A 27,936-nucleotide genomic window follows, 5' to 3' on the forward strand; every position below is an offset into this window, starting at 1 on the left:
ATATCCTTTATGGTACTGCATATAAAACTTATACTACCACTACTACTTTACATGCATGATTTAAAATACATAGTTGACAGCCAAAGGTAAAGTATGATTGTCATTGTTTACTAAACTGAATACAATTAAATATACTATGAGACAAAGTAGGGATTTACTATGTATTCTGTTCTATCCCTTTATTTTAATCTTTCATCTGTTACATATTATTATGTTATGGTTGACCTTCTTCTGTAGGCGGGTGTGTCCAAACTGAATGAAGCTAAAGCATTAGTTGATGAACTGAAGAGGCGGGCAGCAGAACAGAGTGCACTGCTAAGGACTAAACAGCAGGAGGCAGATTCTGCCCTGCAGGAAATCACTACCTCCATGCAGGTGTGTGTGTTACTTGTTTTTGTATATGTGTTTTGGTCTGTGTAACTTTTAAGCATCAGACAGGTTCATGTTGCCTCCATCTCCTCTCCTCTCCTCTCCTCTCCTCTCCTCTCCTCTCCTCTCCTCTCCTCTCCTCTCCTCTCCTCGCAATTATCTTTGTGTCTCTCCCTGTCTTTCTTCTCATCTGCATTGTATTATACAAAAAACTTTTTCCCTGACTTTTCCATGGCTGTGTCCTCCCTGCTGTGAAGACACTATTTATTTAGCAAGTGTGCATTTGTTTTTGTTTTGTGAGTTGTCGTCCTGTTTTTTCCATCTTCTAATACCCATATTTCCATTTCTTCCTGCTGGTTCTGTGTCAAAAATGGGTGGATAAACGTATGGAAGGGAAAAGGAAGCTGAACCCTGTTCATTAGTTATGATATCTTTCTGTCTTTCTCTCTGTGGGGAATGTGCTGTTGGAGTTAGATGGAGGAAAGTAGCAAGAGAAAAGAATAACACAAAACAAACAAACAAGAACATGAAAAAAAACTGTATATGGAGTCAGTTTGCAGAGTGATAATTAACAACCAGGCTCATACCTTTGGTCTATAGTAGCTATGTCCCCTTTGGGGCAGGAGACAGCTGGGAGAGGAAAATGAGGAAGACTGGGACAATAAAATGAAATGTCAAACAAACTATGTGGAAGAGTGACTGAAGCTTAGTGAAGAGGGAAACAGTAGCTCTGGAGGTGGTAGGACAGGAAATAAGGAATATCCAGAGTTTATAGCAAGGTGTTCAAACCTTGAGGATTAAAGAATTGGGGGGATGGAGAGAAAATCAATAAGATTAGCCTTGATCGAGAGTGAAGTGAGGATACTTTATGGATGGATTTCAGGGCTTGTCAGAAAGAAAAAGAGTGAGATAATGATGCTACCAAACATATCACTCTGTTCTTGTCCTCAGTGACTGTGTCTCATTCTGACAATTTCTAATCCCCATATGTTTAATCTCTACAGATGTATGTCCCAACTGTATCAGAGTTACAGTACTTCAATGAAGCTCGATTGTTATCAGTTTATAGGGGGCAAGCTTTCTTGAGCAGTGCTTCTTTTGGCCTTGCTCAATAGGCATCCTAGCATAATAACACTACTTTGGTTGCACTGAAATTCAAACAGAAGCTGTTTGTTTCTTTTCTTTCCTTTTGCAAAGTTCAAGGGTTAGGGGTTTGTCACTGTATTAAGACATAGCTGTGTGTTAGAACTAATGGCCTGTAGCCCCATTTGCTGGCCTGTCCAGTGTGGCTCCCTAGCAATACATGTGTAGATATGTAGAAGGTTAGGTAAACAGAAATGTATAACTTTCATTCAACACAATAAACATCATATGGCTTTTGTGCTTTTTGGTTACCCAGAATGCCAGTGACCAGAAGACAGAGATGGAAAAAATAAAAGGCAAAATGGCTCAAGAAGTGTCCAAGATTGAAGAGAGAAAAGCCAAAATAGATGATGAGCTGAAGGAAGTACAGGTACGTTGTCTGACTGACTTTAATGGTCACTAAGGCAATTATTATTATTCTTATTCACTAGAAAACACCCCCCCTTTTCTAAGCCTGCAATACAAATAGCACTTATCCCTCACTGCTTTATCTATCTCCGTCCCTCCCCTTCTTGACCTTTCTGCCCTCTAGCCATTGGTAGATGAAGCAAAGCGTGCAGTTGGAAACATCAAGCCTGAAGCTCTATCTGAGATCCGCTCCCTCCGTATGCCCCCTGATGTCATCAGAGACATCCTTGAAGGGGTACTGAGACTGATGGGCATCTTTGACACCTCCTGGGTCAGCATGAAAAGGTGAGAAGAAATGAGACGAGAAGATTGTACAAATGACTAGACAGAAAAAAGGGTACAAAAAGACATCTAGAGAGAAAAAGACTTGACTGGATGAATGGGGTTTTTAAACACCTGATTATTTCTTTCTGTAGCTTTCTGGCTAAGCGTGGGGTGAGGGAGGACATAGCTACATTTGAAGCCAGGAACATCGCCCCTGAGATTCGCCAGAGTGTGGAAGAGCTGCTCGACAGGAACAAGGCCTCCTTCGATCCCAAGGTCAGCCTTCAGTGGTTGCAGAATGAGAATTAGATGCATTGATGGTCGATGTTATTAACCCCTTAGTGGCCTTCTTTAGAAAATCATGTCATCGCTGTTGACTGAGTTGATTCTGACTTGTTATGCTGCTGTATGTTCAGAATGCAAAGCGTGCAAGTGCAGCAGCTGCTCCTCTGGCTGCCTGGGTCAAAGCCAATGTCCAATACTCCATCGTACTCGAGAAGATCGAGCCACTGGAAAGAGAGCAGGCTGGACTAATGGAGTAGGAACACACACACACAAACAAAAAACACAACACATATTCACACCAATATAAATGAGGGGAAGAGGGGACAATGTGTAAAATGTATGTGCTAGGTTTTCTAAAACGAATTCTTTCTGCCCCACAAACATGCCTCATTATTTTTATATTTAAAAAGTTGTTGATATTCATCATATGACTGCATTTTGATTGGTATTTTACCCACATATAGTATAAATATACCTTTCTATGTCTTTTTTTGTGTCCAGAAATCTTAGGAAAACAGAGAGTAGGAAGAATAAACTAGAGGACCTGCTCAACTCTGTTGGAGCCAAAGTCAATGAACTGAAAGAGAAGTATGCCCTTGCTCACCTTTTCATTCATTTGTCCTGTATTTCCTGTTAACCTGTGAATGTTTTTTTGGTTATTATGTTGTCATGGATCACCCTTGTGGTGCTTGTTATACGACCCATTACTATTTACTTTCCTAGTGATCATCAGTTCACTGTGACTAGTCAGGGACAGATGTATAGTCATCCAGCTGTGTTTTGACATTAGCCGAAGAAAGTTAGATACCTTTTTAAAAACACTTTGTTTCACTCACTGCAAAGCATGCAGCATTCCCTCTGCTCTGCTGCTTGTATTCCTTTAGCACTCAGGTACACAGCATCTGAATCAATACTGCCTGAAGGGTAGGTGACTCTCACCCTTTTTAAATTGGCTGAACTGGCTGGTTTGGAATTGGGAATGTGGGTTTTCATTTGGATGTGGGTGGTGTCATCTACATTGATTTTGTGATATCTGATGCTGAGACGTGACCACTGTAAATAAGGTGATTAAAACAAAACTAGACATTGGCCAATAGCAGGACATTGGCTGTTCACTCACAGGTTTAGAGTTTAGCAAAAGTGCACATGAAATTGAGCTTTTTTTGTGTTGCTCTTTCTTCTGGCATATTCTACCAGCAAATTATTCTATCCATGTCTATACATTCATGTAATGACCTCTCCTGTGGGCAGCTGTAATCCCTGCCTTTGTCACAAAGTACAGATCTTACGCATGATAAAAAAAGATGCATGAACCAGTTGTGATGTCAAAATGAACCAATTTGGTATATTCATAGTTTTATTTATATAACAAATAAATGTATTTGTTTATTTCTGCTGTAAAAAAGTTTTACCATAAAGATCTACGGGCACTGGCTCACTTTTGAAGCCAGCCTCTGGTGGCTCTGCAGTTTGTTGCCCCAGAGGCTGCTGCTTTTTTTTTCATAGCACAGAGGGAGCGAATGTGCACCTGTTATATTTACAATCTAGATTTATCGTGGCAAATAAAAGAGCATTTGTCTGAGAAATCTTTATCGATCCCCGAGACTTACTGATCTTACACTCTCCTTAGGTTTCAGTGTCACACTGCAGAGGCAGCTAAGTTGGAGGCTGAAGTGACAAAAGCTCAGGACACAATTACTGCTGCCCAGCAGCTCATATCACAACTGGATGGAGAACACACGCGGTGGAACGCACAGGTAGCTTGATGTATGAATGTGTTGATATGTGCATTGGTGTGGGAGGTTATACACATTTACTCAACAGGGGGCTCATTTACAATGAAAGAGCAACAGGAGGTATGAGTGTCTATGAGAGTGATTGTGTGTGTGACAGGGGGGATGGATCCTGCTGTCTTGGGTCCCTTCTGGCTGTTTTTACTCCACTCCACAGCATCTGTCTGCACCTTAATTAAAACACTCAATCTCTTCGTGACACACTTGCACACACACCCTAAACTCACACTGCCTCCCTGAAGGCCTGCACCAGAGAGCTAGTTTGCTTTCTACTCACGTATTTGCATATACTCTCACATACACACATGCACATACACTTTTGTACACCATATAGAAGGGTTAGAATAAAATTTGTTAATGCAAAGTTGCATATTGAGCATTTTCCAATCTCGTTCCTCCAACTTCTCTTCTTTATACCATATCCTTTCTTTACATCCCCCCCTCACTGTGCCATCTCTTTTGTTTTATCTCATACTTCATTCATTCATCTGTCTCTCTACTCCTCAACCTCCACCACCTTGTCCTTTTTCTTTCTATCTGTGTCTGATTCTGTCTTTCAATCAGATGTTGGAGATAAAGAATGAGTTGGATACACTGCCTATTAGGGCCTTGCTTGCTGCAGCCTTCATCACCTATCTATCAGCAGCTTCTGAAGACCGCAGAAGACAGTGTCTGGAGATGTGGATGGCTCAAGCTGGACTGCAGAGTAAATGCATTATTTCTTTTATCACACTAGCATGAGCATCTGCAGACTGGTGTACTGAGCAGTCTACCCACACTCACTACAATGCACTATGTTGTTATTGTTGTATATAGACACTCAAAAGCTGCAGTGTGCAATAATCTTAAATGCAGATGAAATTATTGTAGTTGTATTGGAACAAGTAAATTCAGTACTTGTGGTCTGACTAAAATTACAAACTGTTCTTCACATTGTGCAAATAAGTGTTGTTCTGTGTGTTGTTTTGTCAGAGTTTGACTTGCGGTCATTCCTGTGTTCGGAGAGCGAACAGTTGATCTGGAAGAGTCAAGGCCTGCCGTCAGATGACCTCTCCATGGAGAACGCACTGGTTATACTACAGGTTAGGCAAATCATTCACAGCAATCACAGAATGAAATGTAATCACACCTTTTATCAGTTACATTTTTGTTGTCTGAAGTTACATTATCATTATATTTGTTTACAATGTGACGTGTCTTTGCATTATATACACTGTATGACAACATTGTTGATCTGAACAATCTATATCTATGTTAGTAGTTCAACCAAGTATTCTGCCAATATTTCCATTCATCTGTCCTCCATTTGCCTCTGTTGTGTTTGTGTTTTTTAACCATTGCTACCTTCAGATCAATGCACTCAAGTTGCAGGTGAGAAATTGTTTCATCGTTCATTCTCATAGCCTGCAATTAGTTTGTTGTAGTTATTTAGACATTTTGCTTTTGCTGCGTATGTGCCTCCCTTACAAGGTTGTATTTACTTTTCTATACAATGCTAATGTATGCAATGATGTGAAAAAACTGTCCTTATGGTTTGATTTTTTTCAGCATCTATATATTAATTTCTCACCAGGCTCATAGATATCTAAACCTGTTCAATAAGGCTTTAGGGATCTTTTTTTTAGATTTTGGCTTGATGACACCACACACTTCAACCAGCAAAGAGAACATCACAGTCAAGAGATGTGAAAGAGGTTACACCTGTCACTCCTTAAAAATCACAGGCACCTAATCTGGAACCCCTGATTCTAATTATGGGTAGCTGAAATATAGGAATGCATATGTGACCTGTGTTTTATATTGTAAAAATGATCAAAATGAATGTCATTAGTTTGACACATAATTTGCTATTTTTTAATAGTTTCCTTTTTTAAAGAACAAGAAAATGGCTTAATGGTTGACACAAGACAGGCAGACTTCACTCCTTTGCCTAACATGAGAGTGATGGTGGTCAATAAGCATCACAGCTGTGTGACAGAACCAAACTGAATGCATAACCACCTTGTTTTCCTCATGCAGTGAGCTGACAAACAATGTGCTGTTTCATCATTCTATATTCAGAGTGTTGCCTGTCCGTTCCTGATTGACCCATCATCCCGAGCTACTGAGTGGTTATGCACACATCTTAAACAGCACCGACTGGAGGTGATCAACCAGCAGGTAAAAGCACATAAACCTAATAGCACACTCAATAGTTCTCTATAAATGTACCCATCAGTGAGGTAACTGTTATGCTTGCAAGAGCCTGTCAAACATTTATTTGAAGTATTTAATTAGATATCCTTGATCCATTTTTTTCTTGCTTGATAAGTCTTATTATTACCTATTACCTGCCAACCAGACTATGTGATTGGGCTCTCTCTACCTTTTCCTCAACTGATGTTGATTTTCACAAATGCTAATGATAATTGCATTTGTCAGAGTCTCAATCTTGGGCAACTTTTTTGAAAGCTGCATTAAATGACTGGTGTGTTACAAGAACTTCAAAGTATAACATAAGCAATTCTAAAATTCAACATATTCTCTAACATTTGGATGCTTGTGTGTTTGCTCTCTACAGGATAGTAACTTTATGACATCTGTGGAGCTGGCAGTGAGATTTGGAAAAACCTTAATCATCCAAGAGATGGATGGAGTTGAACCGGTGCTCTACCCGCTGCTGAGGAGAGACCTCATAGCTCAGGGTGCTCACATACACACTCACAAGCACAAAAACCCACTTTCATGAGGTCAGTTAGAAGAGCTGTTTTGAGCATATTTCAGAGGCTTCACCTATTGCAGATTGCTGACTGCTAAGCTTTTTTATAGTATATATATATATATATAAGACATCCAAAGCAGCAGTAATGGGAAAAATATGTCAGAACCACCAAACATGAACCTTTTCCAGTGTGTCAACAATATTGAGCGTATCAGTCAACTAGACAGGAGGAAGATTTTTTTAATTAAATAATGAGCATGCTGTGAGGGAGCACTTCAAAAAGATAAATCATAATTAAACAAAAAATCATTATCAGGACTGTCATTTAATGCCACTCTCTGGCTCATAAAAAGTAATGGCTTTTCTGTGTTGGTTTCTATTATTTGTACAAGGACTAATATAGATCCTTTACAGAAAGGGTGGTAGTTTCTCAGTAGGAGCTGAATTAGTGAGTTTCCCTGGATTACTCATACTTTGTGCTTTTTTTAGAAAGAGTGGGCTTGTTGAGTCAAAGAGCAAATTACACCCTACTGCATGCTGACGACACATATACATACAGTACATACAACAGCAGACATGTTTTCTGTGACATTAACTTTCTATTCACACAGGGAGCAGCTTCCCTTTCATTTTTATTAATAAACCAAATTATTTACATATATGGGGAGTGGGTTATAAAAGTGCTCAACAAATAGAACATGCACACCTCTGACAGGTTAAACACTATACTATGTTTTAAGCTTGCTAATGTAAAGTCGTTTTAGCCACTGAAGAATACAGGCAGCTCAAATACTCAGCAATTATTGGAAATATAATCAGTATGCAGTGCAGTGTAGTCTATTCGATCTATTTTATGGATGAATACTCTTTGAAATTGTCTAATGAAATTAAAAAGAGAGCCTCTTCTGGTCTTCTGAAATCTTCTGGTCACACATGACAGTTTAGCTATATTTCAGTTCCTTGGCTTAGATAATTACATACCAATCATGCACATATTCTGTAAACAGAGGTTGGAAACATACCTGTGAAAATGAGGGTGATTCATAAGGCTCTGAATCATGCACCAAGGAGAGGCGGTTGTATATTTGAAGCTGAATTGGAGAGAGTGGGGGCAGAGAAAGTATGCAAAAGGGCAAGTTATCCACTTAAAAGTCGTGTCAAACAAGATTGTGAAAAGAGGCGAGGCATGGCAGTGCTGCATTGCAGACACCTAGAAGACAAAGAAAATAGGATTTTAAGTGGCTACTGAAGACAAAGTTGCAAGTCTGAATCATAGAGTATATGGTGTTAAACGTAGTATTTCTTAATGTCATTGTAGGTCCTAGGTATGTGGTTCAGATCGGAGACAAGGTTATTGATTACAACGAGGACTTCCGTCTCTTCCTGGCAACACGGAATCCCAGTCCCTTCATTCCTCCTGATGCTGTTTCCGTGGTTACAGAGGTCAATTTCACTACAACCAGGGCAGGCTTGCGAGGACAGGTAACCCACTTAACCCACAATCAAACACAATAGACAATATACAATAGCAGCTGGAAAAAAGTGGCACATCAAAAGGATCTCTTCTTGTGATCGGAGGTTTAAAGGTACTAGAGAGTTTGCTTTTCAGAGCTGTAAAAATGTTTTTGTTTACTGTAGAATATGCATACAAAGAGTATTTTGTTTTATAGTAAGACTGTATGTGCCTATGTAGTGATGTGGTATCTCCACTTGCCTTTGTGTTTTGGTGTCTGTGTGATAGCTGCTAGCTTTGACCATCCAGCAAGAGAAACCAGAGTTGGAGACAGAGAAAACAAGACTACTACAGCAAGAGGAAGACAAGAAAATACAGCTGGCCCAGCTGGAAGAATCACTGTTAGAGGTACACATGCTGCACATTACAGGATAATGCTACATTTAAAGTAAGGCAATATATGTAGATTGCGTATAATCATTGACATCATTACATGTTGAAAAAAATCATTGTGAATCCTTTTCTCCCAGTTTGGAATTCTCATATTTCCCTGCACTGTAGCCCTTGCTGCTGACTCCCACTGTTATTGCAAAAAGGGTGTAGCAGACAGAATAAGGTTGTGTGCAGAATGGACAGGGGGAGTAGCAAATGCTGTGATCGCTTCTCATCCTGTGAACAATCCCAAACGTGTCTGACGGACCACTTTGTCATAGGCATCACTGCTGAAGATTGAACTCATGTCTCTGTGGTGCTTTAACCACCTAGCTACTCAAGTTGGCAGCCGCCTTAGTTCTGTGCAGTATGTACCACAAATGATCATAAGTGATATTATTGTTAGTAGTTTGTAGTTTTGAAAATATACATTGATGGTAATAAGGCTTCCTCTACCTATTGAAACAGCTCAGCCTTTAATAGTATACATATACCTCTTTATAATCAAGCACAAATGTTCACATAGTTGATGGACATTGTGTCACTTGCTGTAGACGCCAAACTTAAGGATAATTTTGGACACACACACACTCATAGATAATGCCAAGAGTAGAATGTCAGTGCTTCAGTGGTACTAGACATGTAATTATTCTTGAATTGTGGGAGCATATTTGACTTGACATTTCCATGCTCTGCTGCTTTCTCATCTATTCTATTTGAATTTATTTGAATAAATTTTATCACTTCGTTCTAGAGAATAGATTCCACGGGATGGAGTGGAATAGTCCAGGCACTGTAAAAGAAAAAAATAATAAATGTTACAAACAGCATCTCTTTCTCTTGCAACTTTTATCATATTGCAGACTTCATCCAATTGACAGATACATGACACCACATCCTTATCATTTACAACCTGTCCATCTGTTCTGCCTTTTTTTTCTGTCAGACCTTGGCTACAGCTCAGGGTAATATTCTGGAGAACAGGGAGCTGATAGACAGTCTGAACCAGACCAAGGCAAGCAGCGCCCTGATCCAGGAGTCACTACTTGAATCGCACAGGCTGCAGGCATCCTTGGACCAGGTACTGTATGTTAGGCACAACATGAAAACACAAATACTGTCTGCTGACCTGTCTCGTTGGGACATTTCTAAAGTGAAGTTGGTAATATGTAAAAGTTATGTGGAATAATGTGTAGACAAGTTTTTTTGTTTTGCAAACATGACCAAGAACTTTTTTGGGCAAATCATGAGGCTGCAATTTATAATCTACTGTTTGTATAACCCCCTTCAGAGATGAAATATAGAATGTTATTGTCACCACTTAAGTAATGACATTCTGCCATCTAGACATAGGTCATATTTACAGTATATTAGTCTTCCTCATAGACTCAGGCATACCCTCAACAGTGATTGAAAAAGCCACTATACACATTTGATGTTTGGCAGAAACCCCAAGACTGTTGAAAGTCCCTCTGAGTCCCCTGCATCTCCTTTCACATTGCACTCTGCATGGTCAGTCCCTGCCCTCATGCTCTCTTGCCAATTTTTGTAAACCCTGCCCTTATGTTTTCTCTGCCCTTGGATATGGACAGCCTCTCCCTTAAAGACTGTCTGTGTCGAAGGTCATCAGAAGTCTGTTGGTGGGTCATTGACAAATCAAACTTCTAAAAGGCTATTTTTAAAAAGTATTTTTTTAAATAACGTAATGCATATTTTTGAGTCCAGAATAATGTGTTTAAACAAATCTCATTTATTAAATAACATTTCTATCTGTTTTAACTCATATTTTAACAGTTTTTTTCAACGTCACAAGCAAGAAATGTCAGGTGGCGCAACCAAATATTTATAAATATATATATATATTCCTAATATTTATTTCAAGATAAATCTTTGGCAAGTATCCATTAGGGTGTGTACACTAGGTAACACATTATTATTTGGTAGTTTTGTTTTGTTTATGCAATAATTTAAGATTTTTCCCTTTTGTAGGTCAGGTTTTAACTATCGTTAGCATCCAATTTTGTATTTAAAGACAGAAAAAATATTTAAAAAAATACACAAATTCATATATTCAGTAAAATAAGTACACAGATTACATTTAGAAACCATTTGGTCACTTTAAGCTATTATTTATTAGTTTAAATTGGTTGCACCACCTGACGGTTATTAGTTGTACCACCTGACAACATTAGTAATGACATGAAATATGCTCAAAAAATGCATTTCATTTCAAATATTTACATGTGTTTTAGTAAATAGTCTGTATTTAAATTTTTTTAAGTAAAATAAATCTTTTTTTTCAAGAATGCGAGTAGTAAACATCTCATCAAAACCACTTAATACAACATTACATTTGATACAACCCTATACTAAATGATAATTTAAAAAAGGGCATTTCATGAAGAAAATGCAAGTTTGATTGCTGCAGCTGAAGCATTGCTTTGAAGGCTGATGTGAAGGATTGCTCTGAATTGCTGGAGAATCAGAGCAATTCAGAGCTTTGTATGCCTCTGTGTGTCAGCCTGTCACCATGGTAACAGCAGAGTACTCCAACTTTGAGAGCCTGGTGTGCAGAAACAATTCAGAATTAGAAAATGCTGAATACAAGTTTGATAGAGCAGCATCTAATGAGCGTTTTAAGACTAAAATGGAGTCTGTAGCTTGAAATTTGTAGGAGGAGAAGCATTTGGCAGATGACCCTCGTTGAAGGGCTCTCTCATAGACTCCCATGTTAAAAATGACATCGAAATTGCTTAATATTTAAAAAATTATCATTTTTTTTTTAGAAAAACTTAAAGTTGACCCGGAATGTCCTCTGTGAGATGAACATTTTTATAGTTGAATGGCTGAAATCGGTCAATGTATGCTGAAGATACACTGCACCAAATAATGTACGGAAGAATAAGAAAGAAAGAAAGAAAGAGGGTGAAGAACACGAGTTTGATTGCCTAGCAGCAATCAAACTAACACTAAAGGGAAGTTTTAACAAAATTAAACCATTTTCAAATATGGAGTAATATTTGTACAGACCTACGGAGCCCCACTGATGACATGGTAAAAAAAAAAAAAAATTTGTAGGCCACGAAATATGTATAATGCGCGCACGAAATACTAATTCATGGCCACTTAGTATTTCGTAGGAACTAATTAGTATTTCGTGGCCACGAATTAGTATTTCGTGCGCGCATTATACATATTTCGTGGCCTACAAATTATTTTTTTTTTACCATGTCATCAGAGGGGCTCCGTACAGACCTTCTCAGGTCTGTGTAATAAAGAATTCCCAGTGTGAATGCATTAGCCATGTGTGCCATGAATTGAGAGGCTCTGGTTCTGATATCACTCTGAGAACTTCAGCTGAGTAGAAAAAAATGACGTCAGCACGGTGGGGCCAAGTGAAAGCATTTTTTCCTCCCAGTTACTTTATGCAGCTCACCTGAATCTCTTCACCAACTACTTGAAGAACTTGCCCTACAAAGCGGCATCTAAAATGTACATATTATGTAAAAATGTGTAATATCTTTGATTAAAACTAGTAAACATTTTAAACATGTCACAGATATATTTAGAGCTTTTAATAACATTATATAGTGATATTCCTTGCAGTTGTGCCACCTGACTAACTGGTTGCACCACCTGACTTTTCCAACTTATCTTAAAATAAATAGGCTTATGTTTGGATGCTAGTATTAGCGTCTACCCATGTCTACCCATGTTTTATGATAAAATTTATTTTTTCTAGTTTTCCATTGGTTGTACCACCTGACATAGAAAGTGTACCAGTCTGTATATGAATTGAAAGTAGTTGTTTTTATCAATATTTAAGAGAGAGCTACAAATCTTTTAGCTTAATCCCAAGGGTCCCTTGGGGTCCTCTGGCTGATACAACATCCTGTTTATGGCTATTGTCTATTCACTTTAAAATAAAAGCCCATTGTTTATGGTTGCACCACCCTGACATTAAGTAAATGTAAATTGCGGGACAAATGTTTTTCAGTTATCTCAACAGCTTTAAAACTGTTGATATGAGAAAAAAATAGATTATACAAAAGACTATAAACATAAAAGTATGCCAGAGCATTTAATTTTGAATGTATTGTTATTAAAAGAGCATTTTTAATAGGTTTTTTAGTCTGAGCATTTGCTCGGACAGGTGCTCCACCTGACATTTTAGGGGTTTGAGAAGCCAAAACAGAAAAGAATATAATTATTTGAATGTACTGAAAAATGTATCAAAATAAATAAGTTTTATAGATAAAAGTGACCAATGTTATGAAAAGATTACATTATTTTGAAAGAAAATAGTGGACTCGGACTCAAAAATATGCATGTCATGTCATTGACCCTGATACCTGGACTGCTTTCTTGGGTATAATATTGTCTAGCAGTCTGTGTGACAGCATGATTGTTCACATTTGTGCTGTGTGGTAAATGATTTGTTCACATCACTAGGGAGTGAGGCTAAAGCAAAGGACACAACAGAATGTGTTGATTATATAATAACACTTACATCCAGTTTGTCAATGTAAAACAAAGCACCGTCTATATTTACACTAATGCTAATATCAGTGCATAAGAGTTTAATGCAGTCATTCAGTAATTAGGCCATCATTTATAGATACACAAATCAACAGCCAGTCATTGTGCACACTGCTACAAACATCAGGTGGCACAGATGCACAAGTGTGAGTGCATTAGAGATGCAGTACAGAACCATCCTCTAGGGTGCAGTGTTACATCAGAACTGACTGTGCTTCTCCTCTATTTATTTATTATCTCTCGATCTTTCGGTCCTCCTGTTTTTTTCTCACATTTCGTGTCTCATCACACCTCATGCTGTCTATCATAATTTTTCTTCTTTTCTTTTTTCATCTTGACTTAATAAACCTTTTCTACAGTACTTGTATGCATATCTTTGCAGGTATCACTCCTGTTCATCATCCATCCATCTGGTGTTATGTATATAACATTTTTTGGTTCTTTTTGTGCTGCTTCTTGGTTTATTTCTCTCTCCCATTTTTTCATGTCTTTGTCCTTATTTTTATTTCAGGAGCGGGATGCCTACCTGCCTCTTGCAGAGAGTGCAAGCAAGATGTATTTTGTCATCACAGACCTGTCAAAGATCAACAACATGTACCGCTTCAGTCTAGCTTCTTTTCTGCGGCTCTTCCAAAGGGCACTTCAGGCCAGAAAGGTGACATACAACTCTCACAGTGCTCCTTCCATTACAGTGTTCTTTCCTTCACAGCCTGGCTTTAACACATTTTCTCTCAAATATTTCATTCATTCAGTAGAGAAACAAACATGCTAATATGCACACTTGAAATGTTCCTGTTTTTCCTGTACAAACATGACAGCCTTGACTTTAGAGAGACTTTACATGCCCACACAGAGATATTTTCCAGCTTCTCAGTAGTAGGGGATTCTTTGTGGTCTCTTTTGCATGTTGTAGAAGGCTTCTGTCCATGTACATGTATGCATGACATTACATCAGATATACAGCACTGGCACTGCACAGTCCTAATTAGACATTGTTTTAATAAGACACTATCTGAATAATGCTAAGAATGTTAAATCTGTTTGATGTTGCGGTGACAGTGGGCCATGGCATGTGTATGAGTTAAATAGCAGAAGTTGGGAATAATTGCAATTTGGAAGTTGTATTTATTCACTTTCTTCACTTTTAGCAGCGTAAGGAAATGGATGCTATTCTGTTTATTTACACTAATGAGAAACTACAGCAGCTGCTGGTTAGCTTAACATAAGCTGGAAACTCTGAGAAATAGCCATTCTTGCTCTCTCGTGTTGTCAGTAAAGCTTGCTGATTAACTCCTTACATCTTGTTAGATTGTACGGGCTCTCGTTGTTGCCTGGAAACTGCTCAGAGGCAATAAATAGTCCAGTACCCACCTCCACCCACATAATTTACTTTCCAATGTATTTCCCAAAATGTCACACTCTTGTGACAAAAAAAGCTGTGTGCTTCTGGTTGGCTCTCAGTCATGGATCACTTGCAATTTGAAAGAACAACAAACTATTGCAACTCTCTGTCTGTGGTTGACTGGACTAAAACGAACTCCAACTTCAATGTGTTGACTTTTTAAAGTACAAATACAAAGCACAAGCTTCATCCTGTTGTCACAGGCTCTGGTGTCCATCACTGAGATGCATGAAGCTTGATGTAGAGAGATAATCATCATAAATTGTCATTATTTTACTTTGGGACATTGCACAAAATATAGCGTCCTTTGCTCTTTTAAAATACCTAGCACTGTTCATACATTATTAGGGAACCTGACCTCAGTTGAAGTCAGCTTGATTTATTTCTGCTGATTATTGTTTTCTTTAGCAAGTTTATCTGACCTGTACAGCTGGAGAGCCTCATGGACTGTGTATTACACTGCTGTTTTCCATCTGAGCTCTAAACATTGTCTGATAACTGGAGGACACACATACACATTCACAAAGACATTGAGTTGAGAGATGGAGCACTAATTCCCCAAATCCTGTGTGGGTTGTTAGAGCCAATGCTGTCATCCAAGAATGTCACCCGGCCGCAGCTGGTCACCACTGTTACGTTTGTGTGTGTGTGTGTGTGGGGACACACCTTCAGCGAGTGTGGTCAGAACAGTGCACTGATTCATGCACTCCCCCTCACTTTGTATCTGTTGGTTGTTTGTTGTACTGAATGGGCATGCTTAATTTGCCATGAGCTGCAGATGGTTCCTGAGATTGGAAGAGAATTTCACCCTCTCATGGCTGGAGTAACACATAGCACCAACACACAGTGAAGCCCACATAGATTATTCATATGAAGTGTGGATGCAGAGTGCTAATTTGGACTCCAAAATAACACACTTAGGAATTTTGTAGAAAACTTCACACACTCCTCAATGATGACACACACACACAGTACTAGATTCATTATTGGAAGACATCCGGTTCAAAATCCCTATTGGGACAGGGCTCGAAAGCAGTAGAGATTTATGTAGGTGAAACAGAAGGACAGATGGGATGGAATGGAAATTAGGCATAGTCACAAAGAGAATGCATCTGGAATTCCTTTTTTTTCACCATTTTCCTCATCTCCTTTAGTATTGTCTGTGTGTGTCTGATTCTCTAATGCTCTAATCGTCCTGTTTCACTATTGCAGTTGGATTGTCTTAATCTTCCTATCTCTTCATTGTGTCTATATTCCTGTATTACTGTACAGTTTGACCACAGGTCTGGTCTCTCTGTGGTCATTTGTGGGTCAGAGAGAAAGGGAATTAATGTGTGTGGAAAAAGAGTACAGTACCTGCTGTTGAATAACCTTTGGAAAATCAGGTCCCTTAGAAAAGAGAGGCTGGCCTTTGTCTTTGTAATTCATTAAATGTGTGCATGTTTTTATTTGTTTGTGCATTTCAGGAAGAAGACAACACAGAAGCCAGGATTGCCGCTTTAGAGGCCAACCTGAAGACTATGGTGTATGAGTATGTCTGCCGGTCACTTTTCAAGGTAATACAATGCACATTTAGTACACAGATAGAGCAAATGTGGTTTTGCACATCTCTGTTCCTGTCATTTGTGGTCGTGATTAGTGGGTAGTGACAGCAAGTGACGCATTTTACAGATTGCCACACATTGCCTGCCCTAGAGTCCTTTATTAATTTATTAACTAAAGATATGCTTCCATGTATACAATGAAACCCCACATTAATGAAGTACTAGTGTTAAATATTGAACCACACAACAATCATTGCATTGATCAGGCAGGAAATGATGTAATTTCTTTGTCGTCTGCATGTGTTTGTAGTGGATGTGTTGCCTGTATGGTAATGGAACTAAGAAGTAAAATCGGGGTGCTGATCACATCTATGTGCTATCTACACAAAAACACACTACACACATTCTATAGATAACAGCAGTGCTGCATTAGAGATAAGTTTTAGGAGACAGATAAAAAGAGATAATAAATGAGAGGTTAAAAGGAGCGAATAAGACAACAAACAAGGAGAAGTTAACACATATTATGTGATGTACAGTGTTACATTTCTCTCTTCTGTATGTGTTAAATTCCATGACAACCAAACTGATTCAGCTTAATAAGATATTGATTGAACCATGACAAAGATTCAGAGTTTCACTAACAAATATTGATTGTTAGAATCTCACGATCAAAGACAGGAGGAGCAGAGATATACACTGAGTTTGCCTAATACAATAAAGTTGTCAGCAGTTATCTTGAGATATGATGTTCTTTCTCTTTCTTAGTTTGGGTTGTGTTACTTTTATTTAATATGAAATAACTGAATTCCAGTTTGAACATAAGCTACAGTGTGTTTGCTCAGTGTATGCATTTGTTCCACCTCAGCAATTACCAGAATTTGTCACTGTTGAGTGACAAAATTTCAGTCACAACAAATATGGCAGCCGTGCTCCAACATGAAAGTGGAGTAAACAAATTGGAGTGGAGAGACTTTGTGCTATTTATATGTGACCGTGTGTATGGCAGGTATACATGTTAAGAAGATTAATTGTGTCAGAATGCAGATGCTACATGCAGTAGTTTGAGTGGTAGTGATGGGCTGAAATGTGACACATTCTGGGTTGTCCTTTCCTGTCAGGGAGTCAGCGTGACAGCAGTTCACACGCAAGCCGCAGAGTTTCGTTGTTGCACTCTATTTGCTTTATTCTCTTTGACACACACTTTATATTCTGCACACCCAAACACACACAGACACACACACACAGAGTTTGACAGATCTTCGTTACATATGAAACTGCTGGATTCTCAGTGTTCACTGTCACTCAGTGGATGAATTCAACCTTGGCAGCTTGGTGTAACTCATCAAGACATTGGATCAAGAGATGAACCATGGAGAGGGTTAGAAAGGGGGCAGAGTAGTGTAGAGTTTTGACCTAAAAAAACCTTAAGATTAACCTCAAGCTGGCTCAATATCAAGTTGCCAGCAGTACAGAATATATTAGATGAGATCCAGACTTGTCTTCTGCTCTTTTTTGAAAATCTGATATATGTAAAAGTACATCTATTGTCTCACAGGAAGGGCTTGCTGACTTAATTTACTATGCTGGTACAGAAGATAAAAAAACTCCACCTTAATGTTTGAAAGACTCTGAAGCCTAGCGCAGTCCTTTGAACACACTCATTTAACTTTTTTCTATTTTACAAAGCACAGCCTTTACTCAAACGTATTACTGTTTTTCATGCCAATTCTAATTTATTTGTCCTTGCCTGTCAGTTGCTAAGTGCATAAAATTTAGTGACAGAACAAGTGACTGTATTTGACTCTTATTAGGTGCACTGTCCATTTGTTTAATGTATACATACTGTTGTGTTGTTTTTGAAACTTTGAGGGAATCACTACTGATACTACAACAGTAGACAGAAATAGGCCGTTTATGAATATGGAGCTTTTTATAGATTGTATGGGCAACTTATGTCACACACATAACTTTTAGATATGTAACATAAAGTACATTAAAAGTATGTAATATTAAGTAATGTGGATACTGTTCATCGTGTCTTAAATTGCAGCTGACTGGTTTGTTGAATGGAATAAGCATCTTGATTGTTGTTTCTCATGCTACTCAAACTAGCAGATGAAAAAGCAAGTCAGGTTTATGGATGATGCCACTGCTTTGAAGTCTATGGGTTTTTTTTATCATGCTATAACAACCATTTACCGTATATGTACTTTAGTGACACAGGGTAGTGCTACAGTATATATTTCACAGTCAAGAAAATAATGCTTAATTTGTATTCTCTTTAATTTGGGACAAGTAGTATACCATCTACTGTATGTAGATGTATGTATCAGTTTCTTACTTTCTGTCTCTACTCTCACAGGCTGACCAGTTGATGTTCGCCATGCACTTTGTGAAAGGCATGTACCCTGAACTCTTTCAGGAGAATGTGAGTAATCTTGTATGGTAGCGTTGAGAATTTTGTTCACTTAATTCAAAATAATAAATCTCAGCTTCAATCCTGCCCAATGTCACCCTTTACACTGCTTTTTGTAGGATTGGGAAGTTTTTACTGGATCTGTCGTAGGAGAGGTTTTCAAGAAAGAGGTGGAGTGTTTTTTTTTTTTCTTAAGGGGTTAATAAACACCCTCCTTTTGTCTCTTTGACTAACACTTCACCTCTCTTGCAGGAGTTCCCCTCTTGGATTGACCAGGAAAGGCATGGAGCAGTGGCCATTTTTAAAGTAAACAAACATACACAACATACAGTACATGTTCAACACAATATAAAATTGTTACCCTCTTTCAGTGTTAACATTATTACATCTTCAGCCAATGTGTGAACCATGTACAATAGCAGTATTTTCAAAATAATGCCAGCAAAATAAATCCTTGATTAATCATCTAACACAATGTCCTGACATGTCTTCCACCCTTGTACGTTTGCCGCTTGTCTTTGGCAGGCTACATTCCCAGCTCTCTACCAGACCCTGTGTTTGAGCGACTCAGAACTTTGGCTGTCCTTCATGCGGAGTTCGCAGTGTGAACAGGAAATCCCATCCTCCGTTGCCAAGAAGATTACTCCCTTCCAACAGGTCAGCTATCAATCAACTTCTTAACTGTGAGGCATTGGAGCAAAATGAGTTTTTAGCTTGCATTTTTTAGTTCCATGAAAACCTTGTAGGCTGACTACTGTAAAAGATGCTGACTACTGTAAAAACAACAGATTGTCTGCTATTGCAAAGCTTTTACTTCTCTGTTTAACCTTCCTTCTGCAAATTCCTATCAAATTATGGAATATTTAGAGGATTTTTTTATGCACTGACACTGTGTGACATAATCTCTTTAAATGGTTGTGATTCTGTCCCTGTAATTCAACACTGTGCGCAAAAACAAAATATCACCAAACAGGATTTAGATGTTCATTTGGATAAAGTAGATCTGCATATGCAGATTATATACACTTGACCTTGAGTTTGACAGTGGGAATGTGCCCTGTTTAGATGCAGTGTCTCTTGAGTGTGTGACATATTTGTACTTCTCTCCCCTCACCTCAGCTGTTATTGGTTCAAGCCATACGACCAGATCGACTGCAGAGTGCCATGACAGCCTTTGCCTCCCAAGCCCTGGGTAAGCTCCATATTGGTTGTTGTCTTTTCTTTGTTTACTTTACAGATGTCTTTTTTGGGCTTGAGTTCATATCTAATCTATTGCTGTGGCTCAGAATATACAAAAAAAATAATTTTAAAGGTAGGGTAGGAGATTTTGAAAACTCAGTGAGAGTCTGCCAGATTTTGAAAGTAAACACACGCCCCTTTCTCTCGGAGCTCATCCCGAAGCCACGCCTCCCAATCACATGGACGTGCATTACCTGAAGACGAGTTGCGGTCTGTGACTTTGGCCATTATGCACGTACCTCTCTGGTGCACGCAGAGCAGGAATAGAGTGATTAGCGTTTTATAGCTTCGATAGATTCCACCGATTCATATTCTTCGCTTTAAAGCGAAACTGCCGAACTAATTGGTTGCTATTGGATTGTAAAGAGAAGTTACACTAATTTAACAAAAAGTGCATTAGAATGAAATCTCCTACCCTACCTTTAAAAGCGGTGACCTTTGACAACACAAAGTTTGACAGTTAGACAGATATTTTGCACTTACCAAGACAAGTATGAGCTAGGAACATGAAATAGGAACATGATTTGTGTGTCTTCTTCTTTGAGTGTGATTGCTACATGTGATTAGCCTGAGCGCCCATTCACATGGTGACAATTCTTCAGGCGTTATTTAGTGACTGAGATTTGTGTCCAAGATCTTGCTGCTTGCTTTCTTCAAAAATATTTGCAGAATTGCAAAAAATGTTTTATAACACAACCGACAACAGTAAATCACTGGTCCACTGCATGCCATTTTGGATGTGTTTTGTTGATACTAGTCTGGTGGTCTCTCTTCATATGTCATATACTTCATTTCTCTGGCTGATTATATGTCTATCCAAATGTGTCCAGAGGCAATTTATTCTGCATATATTGGTACTGCCCCCTGGAAATCCAACTCGAATCCGAAATCTCGAAAGAACTAGGATGAATAATGAGACATTGTGACAACCTAGCTCTGCATTCATTCTACTATGTAAAAAGATGCATTGTTTGCATTCCTTTTTTACACACCACTCAAGCAAATAGACACTAATTAAACTCTCTCACTAATTATTCTGGATATGTAAGGCATACAGTATTTTATTTTTTTGTCAATTATGTTTTTTTTTCTCACAGTAGTTTTTTTAATTCTATTATCACAGTGAGATTGCCACTGACCTTGATAAATGCCAAGAACATACACACACTTCTCAGTGTGTTTTGTTTTAGTGTCTCTGTCTCCCATACTAAAAACAAAACATGTACAAACATAAGCTTTTTGCGAGTGCCTTCATGGAATTTGTTGTTCCAGGATTAGGCTCAGGGGATTGTCTGTCCCACCATAGACTAATCATAGTCTTGCAAGACACAATTAAGGCACACCTCTTTTTTTCCATCTTAATAGTTATATTAATATCTATATTCATATTTTTATGTAGTCATTTTTAATGGAAAAAAAAGAGGTGTGCCTTAATTGTGTCTTGCAAGACTATGATTAGTCTATGGTGGGACAGACAATCCCCTGAGCCTAATCCTGGAACAACAAATTCCATGAAGGACCGCCCGTTGTGCAGCGATATCGTGCACAGGGTCCGGGCAGAACTTTTTCTCTCAGGGCTCTGCATCAACCATGCTGTGATTGGTCGGAATTTATTGTTGCGTGATGAATGTGGAGAAGCGCAAGGGCTTCAGGTGCAGAACACACAGACAGGAGGAAGTACAGCGACGATGGACAGTTTAGATGAGCAGCTGGCAAACAGCTCCTGGAAAGAGAAACACGGCGTACAGAGAGAGCGTCTGTCCAAAAGGTGGCGATAAAAATTATTCCCAGTATTGATTACGACGTTACAGTGGCTGGACATACGTTAAACTCCGGGAGATGGGATGTGTTATTGCAGACAGTCATCCACACATTCACAGAGTTAAACTCACAGAGACCAGAGGTCTGCTACAGTGAGCTACACTGATCTTCTATCTATTGTCATGCTATGCGCCCTCTTCCCTAAGCATTATCAGCTCGTTAGGACAGGTAACCACGACTGTGCACACAATTTACAATACAATTGCATTGTCAACCTTTGGTGTGTGACGTGCTCTGTGTAGGAGGGCCGTATGAGGAGTTCTGCACACCCACGTCTCGCAGAGTATGGTACCCGTGGAGCGAGTTCTCTGTTCTCTGTTCTCGTGGAGTATGGAACAGCCTTTAAGCTGAATTGACTAACTACTATAGAAGAGTAAGACACAGCCTGTTTTATATGATTTAAGGCTTTCTTTTATTGGAAATTAATAGTCATATTCATTTCCAACATGTTCATGCACCTGCTAAACACAGCAGATATGAGGGCCTGAACAGTGTTGCTTGCAGCTTTAATTAACCTTTTCTGCTTTGTGTTTTGACCCAATGATTTCTTGTGACAAAAAAAGGGGAAAAGCGAGACAAAGAACATTCTACAACAGAAGACATGATAACAATAAGGTCATTTGGTGCCTGGTGTAGTCATGCCTGGATCAGTACAAAGTATGGTATAAGGCAGACTTGGGCAAAGCACGGCCCGTGGGCCACACCCGACCCGCTTGCATCTTCAATGCGGCCCGCGGACCGTGCACACAATATTAAACAAAGGCAGCAAAAGTCAGCTGTTGAGCATGGCATTACCGGTAACGTCTTTCCAACCCTCCTTGTCTCTTCCACGCTGCTGTACTGCGTAATCCAATCTACTCTCTGGAGCGACACGGTCGCGCTGTCTATGCTGAAATGTACGGAAAAGCACACAGAAACTCCACGGCGCATTCAGATGTTACCGCGGTGCTGCAGCCGACATATTTCATCGTCATCTGCTCTTAAAAAACACAGATCTTGCCCGACTTTCAGAATTTTGGGATTTGCTACTTTAACTTTTACTTTAACTCCAATGGTTTTCTTCTGTAAAAATACCTTTACATCATCTGTGCTGCTCTGCACTGTGTGTTTCAACATACAACCAGCACACACTCAGAGTAGACATGGACACACACAGAGAGGACAAAGCAGTAACCAGTAAATGACAGCAAAAGATTCTTACAATGATGAAAATGTAACAGGAGCATATTTATAAAGGTAGATACTGTGCCAGTGGTCTCCGATTTATATTATTATTTATGAAAAAAAATGTGTCCCTTTGCTTTTCTTATGAAGTCTGTGTGGCCCTCACAAAAAATAATTGCCCACCCCTGGTATAAGGGATGTATGCTGAATATAGTTTAACAAACAGAGATGAGTGAGTTACTTTACCCTAAAACAACTGCCCCATGTGTTTTTTTTTCCCTTGTCAACTAACTGTGACTAACTAGCATTGCTCCTCTGTCCAGGTTGCCGTTGGCGTTCTTTTACCTGTGCCAATCAGTCCCTCTATTTAACAGACAGCAAGCACAGAAAGTTTGTGACAGCTGAGCAAGTAGTCCCACATTCATATCATATAGGCTGTATTACATCCAAGGCATTTGTGTTTATGATCACATCATCATTTAAGACTACAAGACTTCCTGTCACTGTCCATTCTGTTTATATTATGAGAAATGTATTTTCAAGTTTTTCCTGTCAACTAATCACATTTCCTAAAACAATCAATGCGTCACGTTTAGCAACGGGGGTCAACCACGCCTCCTCACTCAGATCAAACTTTCAGTGTTGTCCTTGCTCCGAGTTTTTAAATCAAGTTTAGGCTAAGAGTCCTTACTAAGTTTTTTTGGCTAAGTTAAGAGCTGTCTGAGAGGATTCTTAGAGTCTTGGCGAATACGGCCCCTGGATTTTAGCAGGATTTGTGGCTGTTCTTCAAAGTTAAGTCATTGCAGAGCAAGATCTCTATTCCAAGATCTGTGTTCCTATGTGTCCAAACCATTGACAGTAAAAACTATGGACAGAGCCTGACGTCACCCGTTTGTTTCTGAAGAGCCGTTTTGAGGCTCGGTGGGAGGTTCCGGGACTTGATGACCGCCGCCATGTTGGCAGCGTCACGTCAACTAAAACTCCGATTATGGACAAAAAGGGGGAGCACGAGCAGGGTTTAGGGGGGCGGGCGATCGTGGGAGCAGGAAACTCACACTGTGATACGTCAACTCTCTGTCACTCAAGCGGCAACGCCCATAATTAGGCGTAATTTTAAGTCCGAATACCATTGAAACGAGTGAGTTGTAAAAAAATTCACCCCCCCTACAATTGACACTAGAAGAGAACCTATCATCTGAGACCAGAGTGGTTTTTTGTACCAGGCTGTAAACATGTTTTTTTCTGCTGTGAAGTCGGCCATTTTAACATGGGAGTCTATGGGAAATTACTCGCTTTTGGAGCCAACCCCCAGCTGTTGCGGCGTGAATTACAAGTTTTGACACTTCCGCATGGGCTTCAACTTTGAGCCCCGAAGGTTGCCGCTTGGTCCAAACACATCTGATATGTTTTCCACTGCTGAAAGCTGCTGCCATGTCCGTATGTTGCTTCCAATGAATGAAATGAAATGACTAAAACCTTATCCTTCTGTCAAGAGGTTCAGATGTTTTTAAACAAGAGACACTGCCTCCTGAATCAGTGAGACCTGAAAAATGACTTTCCACGATCCAACAGGAGCTTATATCAGCTTGTTCTCAGCTTGTAGTATCAGTTAGCTTTTAAGATTATGTACCAGGACAATATAGATGGGCTAACTTGGCCATGTTTAAAACCATGTTTGTTTTACAGCACATTTACTGTCCATTTTTAATATTATTTATTTTTCTGTGTAGTTTTAAAAATCCTGCCCCAGATGTTTGCCCCTTTGTCTTTATATGTCTGGTGAACCCACGGTGTGTAGAGATTGAGATGGATCGACTGTGTGTAGATCTAAATAAAAGAGCGTGAGAAACAGACAGACAAAAAAAACAGATTTCCTGTGTATGTTTTTGGCAGTAAATCAGTATGCTAATGAGGCATGGTCTGTAATCCTCTTACAGCTAATCTCACTCAATCCCTCCAGTCCAGGCCTGGGCACTGCTCACACACAGACATGCCTGACTGAACACAGCACACAAACAGCGCTTGCTCACTGGTTTCCTCTATCAAACTCTATCAAAGTTCAGTCATATCACCTTATCAAATCAGATTTTGATAGAAGAGGAAAAGATTTCAATAGAAGCACACGGATGCCTGCGATTTCAAGTGTTGTATGTGAACACCCGTCTATTCTATCGTCGCCATTATGTGTTTGAACCACAGGAAAACATTTTTTTTCCTCTGCCCTGATTCCTGACTGTGTGTCATAAAGACCAAGGTGAACTTTGCTATTCACAGACAGAGGATGCTGGTCTGCAGCAGGCATACTGATTAGCTGCCCATGTCAAAGGTAGTTGTGTATGTATTTGTGCATGCACACGTTCTGCAAAAGCCTCTCTTTTTTGCAGACAGCCTTCACAAGCCATGTGGTCAGATGACTGTTTTTCTTATTGTTGCCATGGTGATGCAGCAAAAGGTCGTTCTGAGATGTTGTCTGCCAAGACCTTGCATGCGTGTACTTTAGTAAAGAACAGATTACAGATGGCAGAAGACATAAAAACAATGCATAGACTGCAGTGGGCATTCACATCAACTGGAAAGGGCAACACTATAAAAAGGATATCTCCTGATCACAAATAACACCACAGAGGAGTTTCTGACAGACGCAGAGACTGTGTGAGCCTGCGTAACGGCATGTGTGTCACTATTAACTCATATCTAATATGCAATTCATATTATTACAGCAAGATTACAGCCTAAGTATACTCACTGAGGGGATGCACATACACATGCACACCCTTAGACACAGGCACAAATACCCTGGCTTCACACCAGTGGGCTGACAAAGTATTTTTCTGCTATATGTGGTGAATTCTGCAGCATACCTAGCACTCAGTATGCATAGCACATCATCCTCCTAATCTTTCCCACTCTGTCTTTCCCAGAGTTTTCCTCTTATGCCCTCTCTCTCTTTCTACATCATCACCTCCACTCTATTTTCCCTCTCCTCATACTTTTTCTTTTCCCCAGTTGCCTTTTCCCATCGCCTGCCTTTAGGCGCTGTCTCCACCTCCCTGTTTATGTCCTTCTCTGTCTGCACCACCCATATACAGTCTTCTTCTTCCCCATCTCTCCTCACAAAATGCTGCTTCGCTGCCACATCTTTATTCCTGCTCTGTTCCATCCCCTCTCCTGTCCCCTGTAAAACACATTAGCTTACGATGACCTTAAGAAGCATAATGAAATTTCAAATTTCACATTTAATCAAATGTTGATTTGTTCTCTAATTCCTCTGCAGGTATGAAAGAGCTGTCACCCCCTCCTCTGAATCTGCGGCGTCTTTATACTGAGACGATGGAATGGGAACCAGTGTTGATCATCATCTCTCCAGGGGCAGACCCATCCCAGGAGCTTGCAGAACTAGCAGCAGAAACCGTTGGCAGAGACAGCTATCATGAGGTAGTGAAATGGTAGAAGACACTGCAGATTAGCAAGATCAGATCTCCAGCACATCACTTTGTTTCCCCTGTCTGTGTGTGCTTCAGGGCCTACAACCATATTGTTGTTAGAGGCCCATTACTCCCACCATCTTTCCAGGAACTGAATACACTTTTAGGATGAGAGGTGCAATGACTTTAAATAGCATTCAGTCAGGGAAAAGTTTTCCAGTTTTATACTGTACAGTGGGCGTGTGTGTTTTTTTTTTCATCCAAGATAGCAGCGCACAGTGGTGCAGCGGCTTCTCAAGCTCCCAGGACTAAGCCTTATATAACAACTTTAAGGCCATTCCTTGAATCCAACTACAATCCATGCATCTTATAAAATCTCATTTGGTTCAAACTGACCACAAGTAGTTAATTTACCTCTCTTTGCGTCTTCGTGCAGGTCGTGTTCAGTTGTCATTCAGTGTAGGTCGCATTACTGGTCTTCATGCTGAGGGTTTAGCCTTATTGTACTGCAGTTATTAACAAATCCCCACACACACCCAGTAAACATTATACATGTGAATATTGTGTATGTTTTCAAAGGGTCTTTACCTGTGTGCCAATTGTGAAGTGTAATTGACGGTGACATCTCTCAGTTTTTCTTTGTAAAACAACAAAGCAAACAAAACAACAGTTAACAGTTTGCCATGACTATTACAGCTGGAACCCTGTACAGTACACTTTACTCATGTAGGTCCTGAGTTTAGCATGACCACATTTCAGTTATATATAGATAGCCTATACCATGTGTCATTTGCTTCTTTGTAGGAGGTGATCTCCCTTTGCAGGTATTTCATAGTCTGAGGGCAGGTATTAATTAAAACACAGAATCAGATATTATGTCTCTAACTTATACTGAAATTGAGTTTAGAATCAAATTTTTCACCTCATTGATTCTTTTTCTCATCCCATGCTACCTCTCCCACTCTTAGATATCTATGGGTCAGGGACAGGCTGATGTGGCCTTGGCCACCCTGAGAGAGTGTACCCGTAATGGAGACTGGCTTTGCCTCAAAAACCTTCACCTTGTCACTGCATGGCTACCCCTTCTGGAGAAAGTAGGTACACTGTGTGAGTCTTTGTGTGTTGTAAAAGCTCCAAAGATTTATTTGTGTGTGCGTGTTTCAGAGATTTTTGTGTTTCACTCTATTTGTTTGGTGTATAATTGAAAATAGAAGCTGACAATGTATTTTTCATTATGCATGCTTGAATATAAATACGTGTTAATCCACAGATAACTGAAAAATGAACAGCCACCAACACAAACCACACTAAACTTATACATACTTTCTATTATATACTGTAACAGAAAAATGAGTTAGTGAAATAGGTAAATTAAGTCCACATTGCCAGACAGAGTTGGAGATAGGGGTAAAGGTCAGTGGAAAAGGACAGCCTGGAAGATGTTAATGTGTGTGTAATTTCTTGTTTCACTCCAGCTTGTTAGTGTTCTAGAATAAAGAATAACATTACAACACAGTTAAATACACAAATGCAAG

General features: G+C 39.4%; 1 protein-coding gene across 1 annotated transcript in view; it reads left to right on the plus strand.

Moving 5' to 3' along the window:
• The window catches only part of dync2h1 (dynein cytoplasmic 2 heavy chain 1), an 85,728-nt gene that overhangs the window by 35,831 nt on the left and 21,961 nt on the right, over nucleotides 1–27,936 (plus strand). Inside the window, exons 60-82 of the mRNA XM_028419152.1 lie at nucleotides 238–375; nucleotides 1,769–1,882; nucleotides 2,045–2,205; nucleotides 2,337–2,460; nucleotides 2,601–2,722; nucleotides 2,971–3,057; nucleotides 4,100–4,226; nucleotides 4,827–4,968; nucleotides 5,235–5,344; nucleotides 6,324–6,422; nucleotides 6,823–6,946; nucleotides 8,282–8,445; nucleotides 8,705–8,824; nucleotides 9,795–9,929; nucleotides 13,899–14,042; nucleotides 16,256–16,345; nucleotides 18,699–18,764; nucleotides 18,872–18,922; nucleotides 19,005–19,058; nucleotides 19,278–19,409; nucleotides 19,872–19,944; nucleotides 26,251–26,411; nucleotides 27,370–27,495. Coding sequence (XP_028274953.1) covers nucleotides 238–375; nucleotides 1,769–1,882; nucleotides 2,045–2,205; nucleotides 2,337–2,460; nucleotides 2,601–2,722; nucleotides 2,971–3,057; nucleotides 4,100–4,226; nucleotides 4,827–4,968; nucleotides 5,235–5,344; nucleotides 6,324–6,422; nucleotides 6,823–6,946; nucleotides 8,282–8,445; nucleotides 8,705–8,824; nucleotides 9,795–9,929; nucleotides 13,899–14,042; nucleotides 16,256–16,345; nucleotides 18,699–18,764; nucleotides 18,872–18,922; nucleotides 19,005–19,058; nucleotides 19,278–19,409; nucleotides 19,872–19,944; nucleotides 26,251–26,411; nucleotides 27,370–27,495 — 2,664 coding nt within the window. The remainder of the gene's footprint in view (nucleotides 1–237; nucleotides 376–1,768; nucleotides 1,883–2,044; nucleotides 2,206–2,336; nucleotides 2,461–2,600; nucleotides 2,723–2,970; nucleotides 3,058–4,099; nucleotides 4,227–4,826; nucleotides 4,969–5,234; nucleotides 5,345–6,323; nucleotides 6,423–6,822; nucleotides 6,947–8,281; nucleotides 8,446–8,704; nucleotides 8,825–9,794; nucleotides 9,930–13,898; nucleotides 14,043–16,255; nucleotides 16,346–18,698; nucleotides 18,765–18,871; nucleotides 18,923–19,004; nucleotides 19,059–19,277; nucleotides 19,410–19,871; nucleotides 19,945–26,250; nucleotides 26,412–27,369; nucleotides 27,496–27,936) is intronic.

This window comes from Parambassis ranga, chromosome 13 (genome assembly GCF_900634625.1).
Source record: "Parambassis ranga chromosome 13, fParRan2.1, whole genome shotgun sequence".
Taxonomy (NCBI): domain Eukaryota; kingdom Metazoa; phylum Chordata; class Actinopteri; family Ambassidae; genus Parambassis; species Parambassis ranga.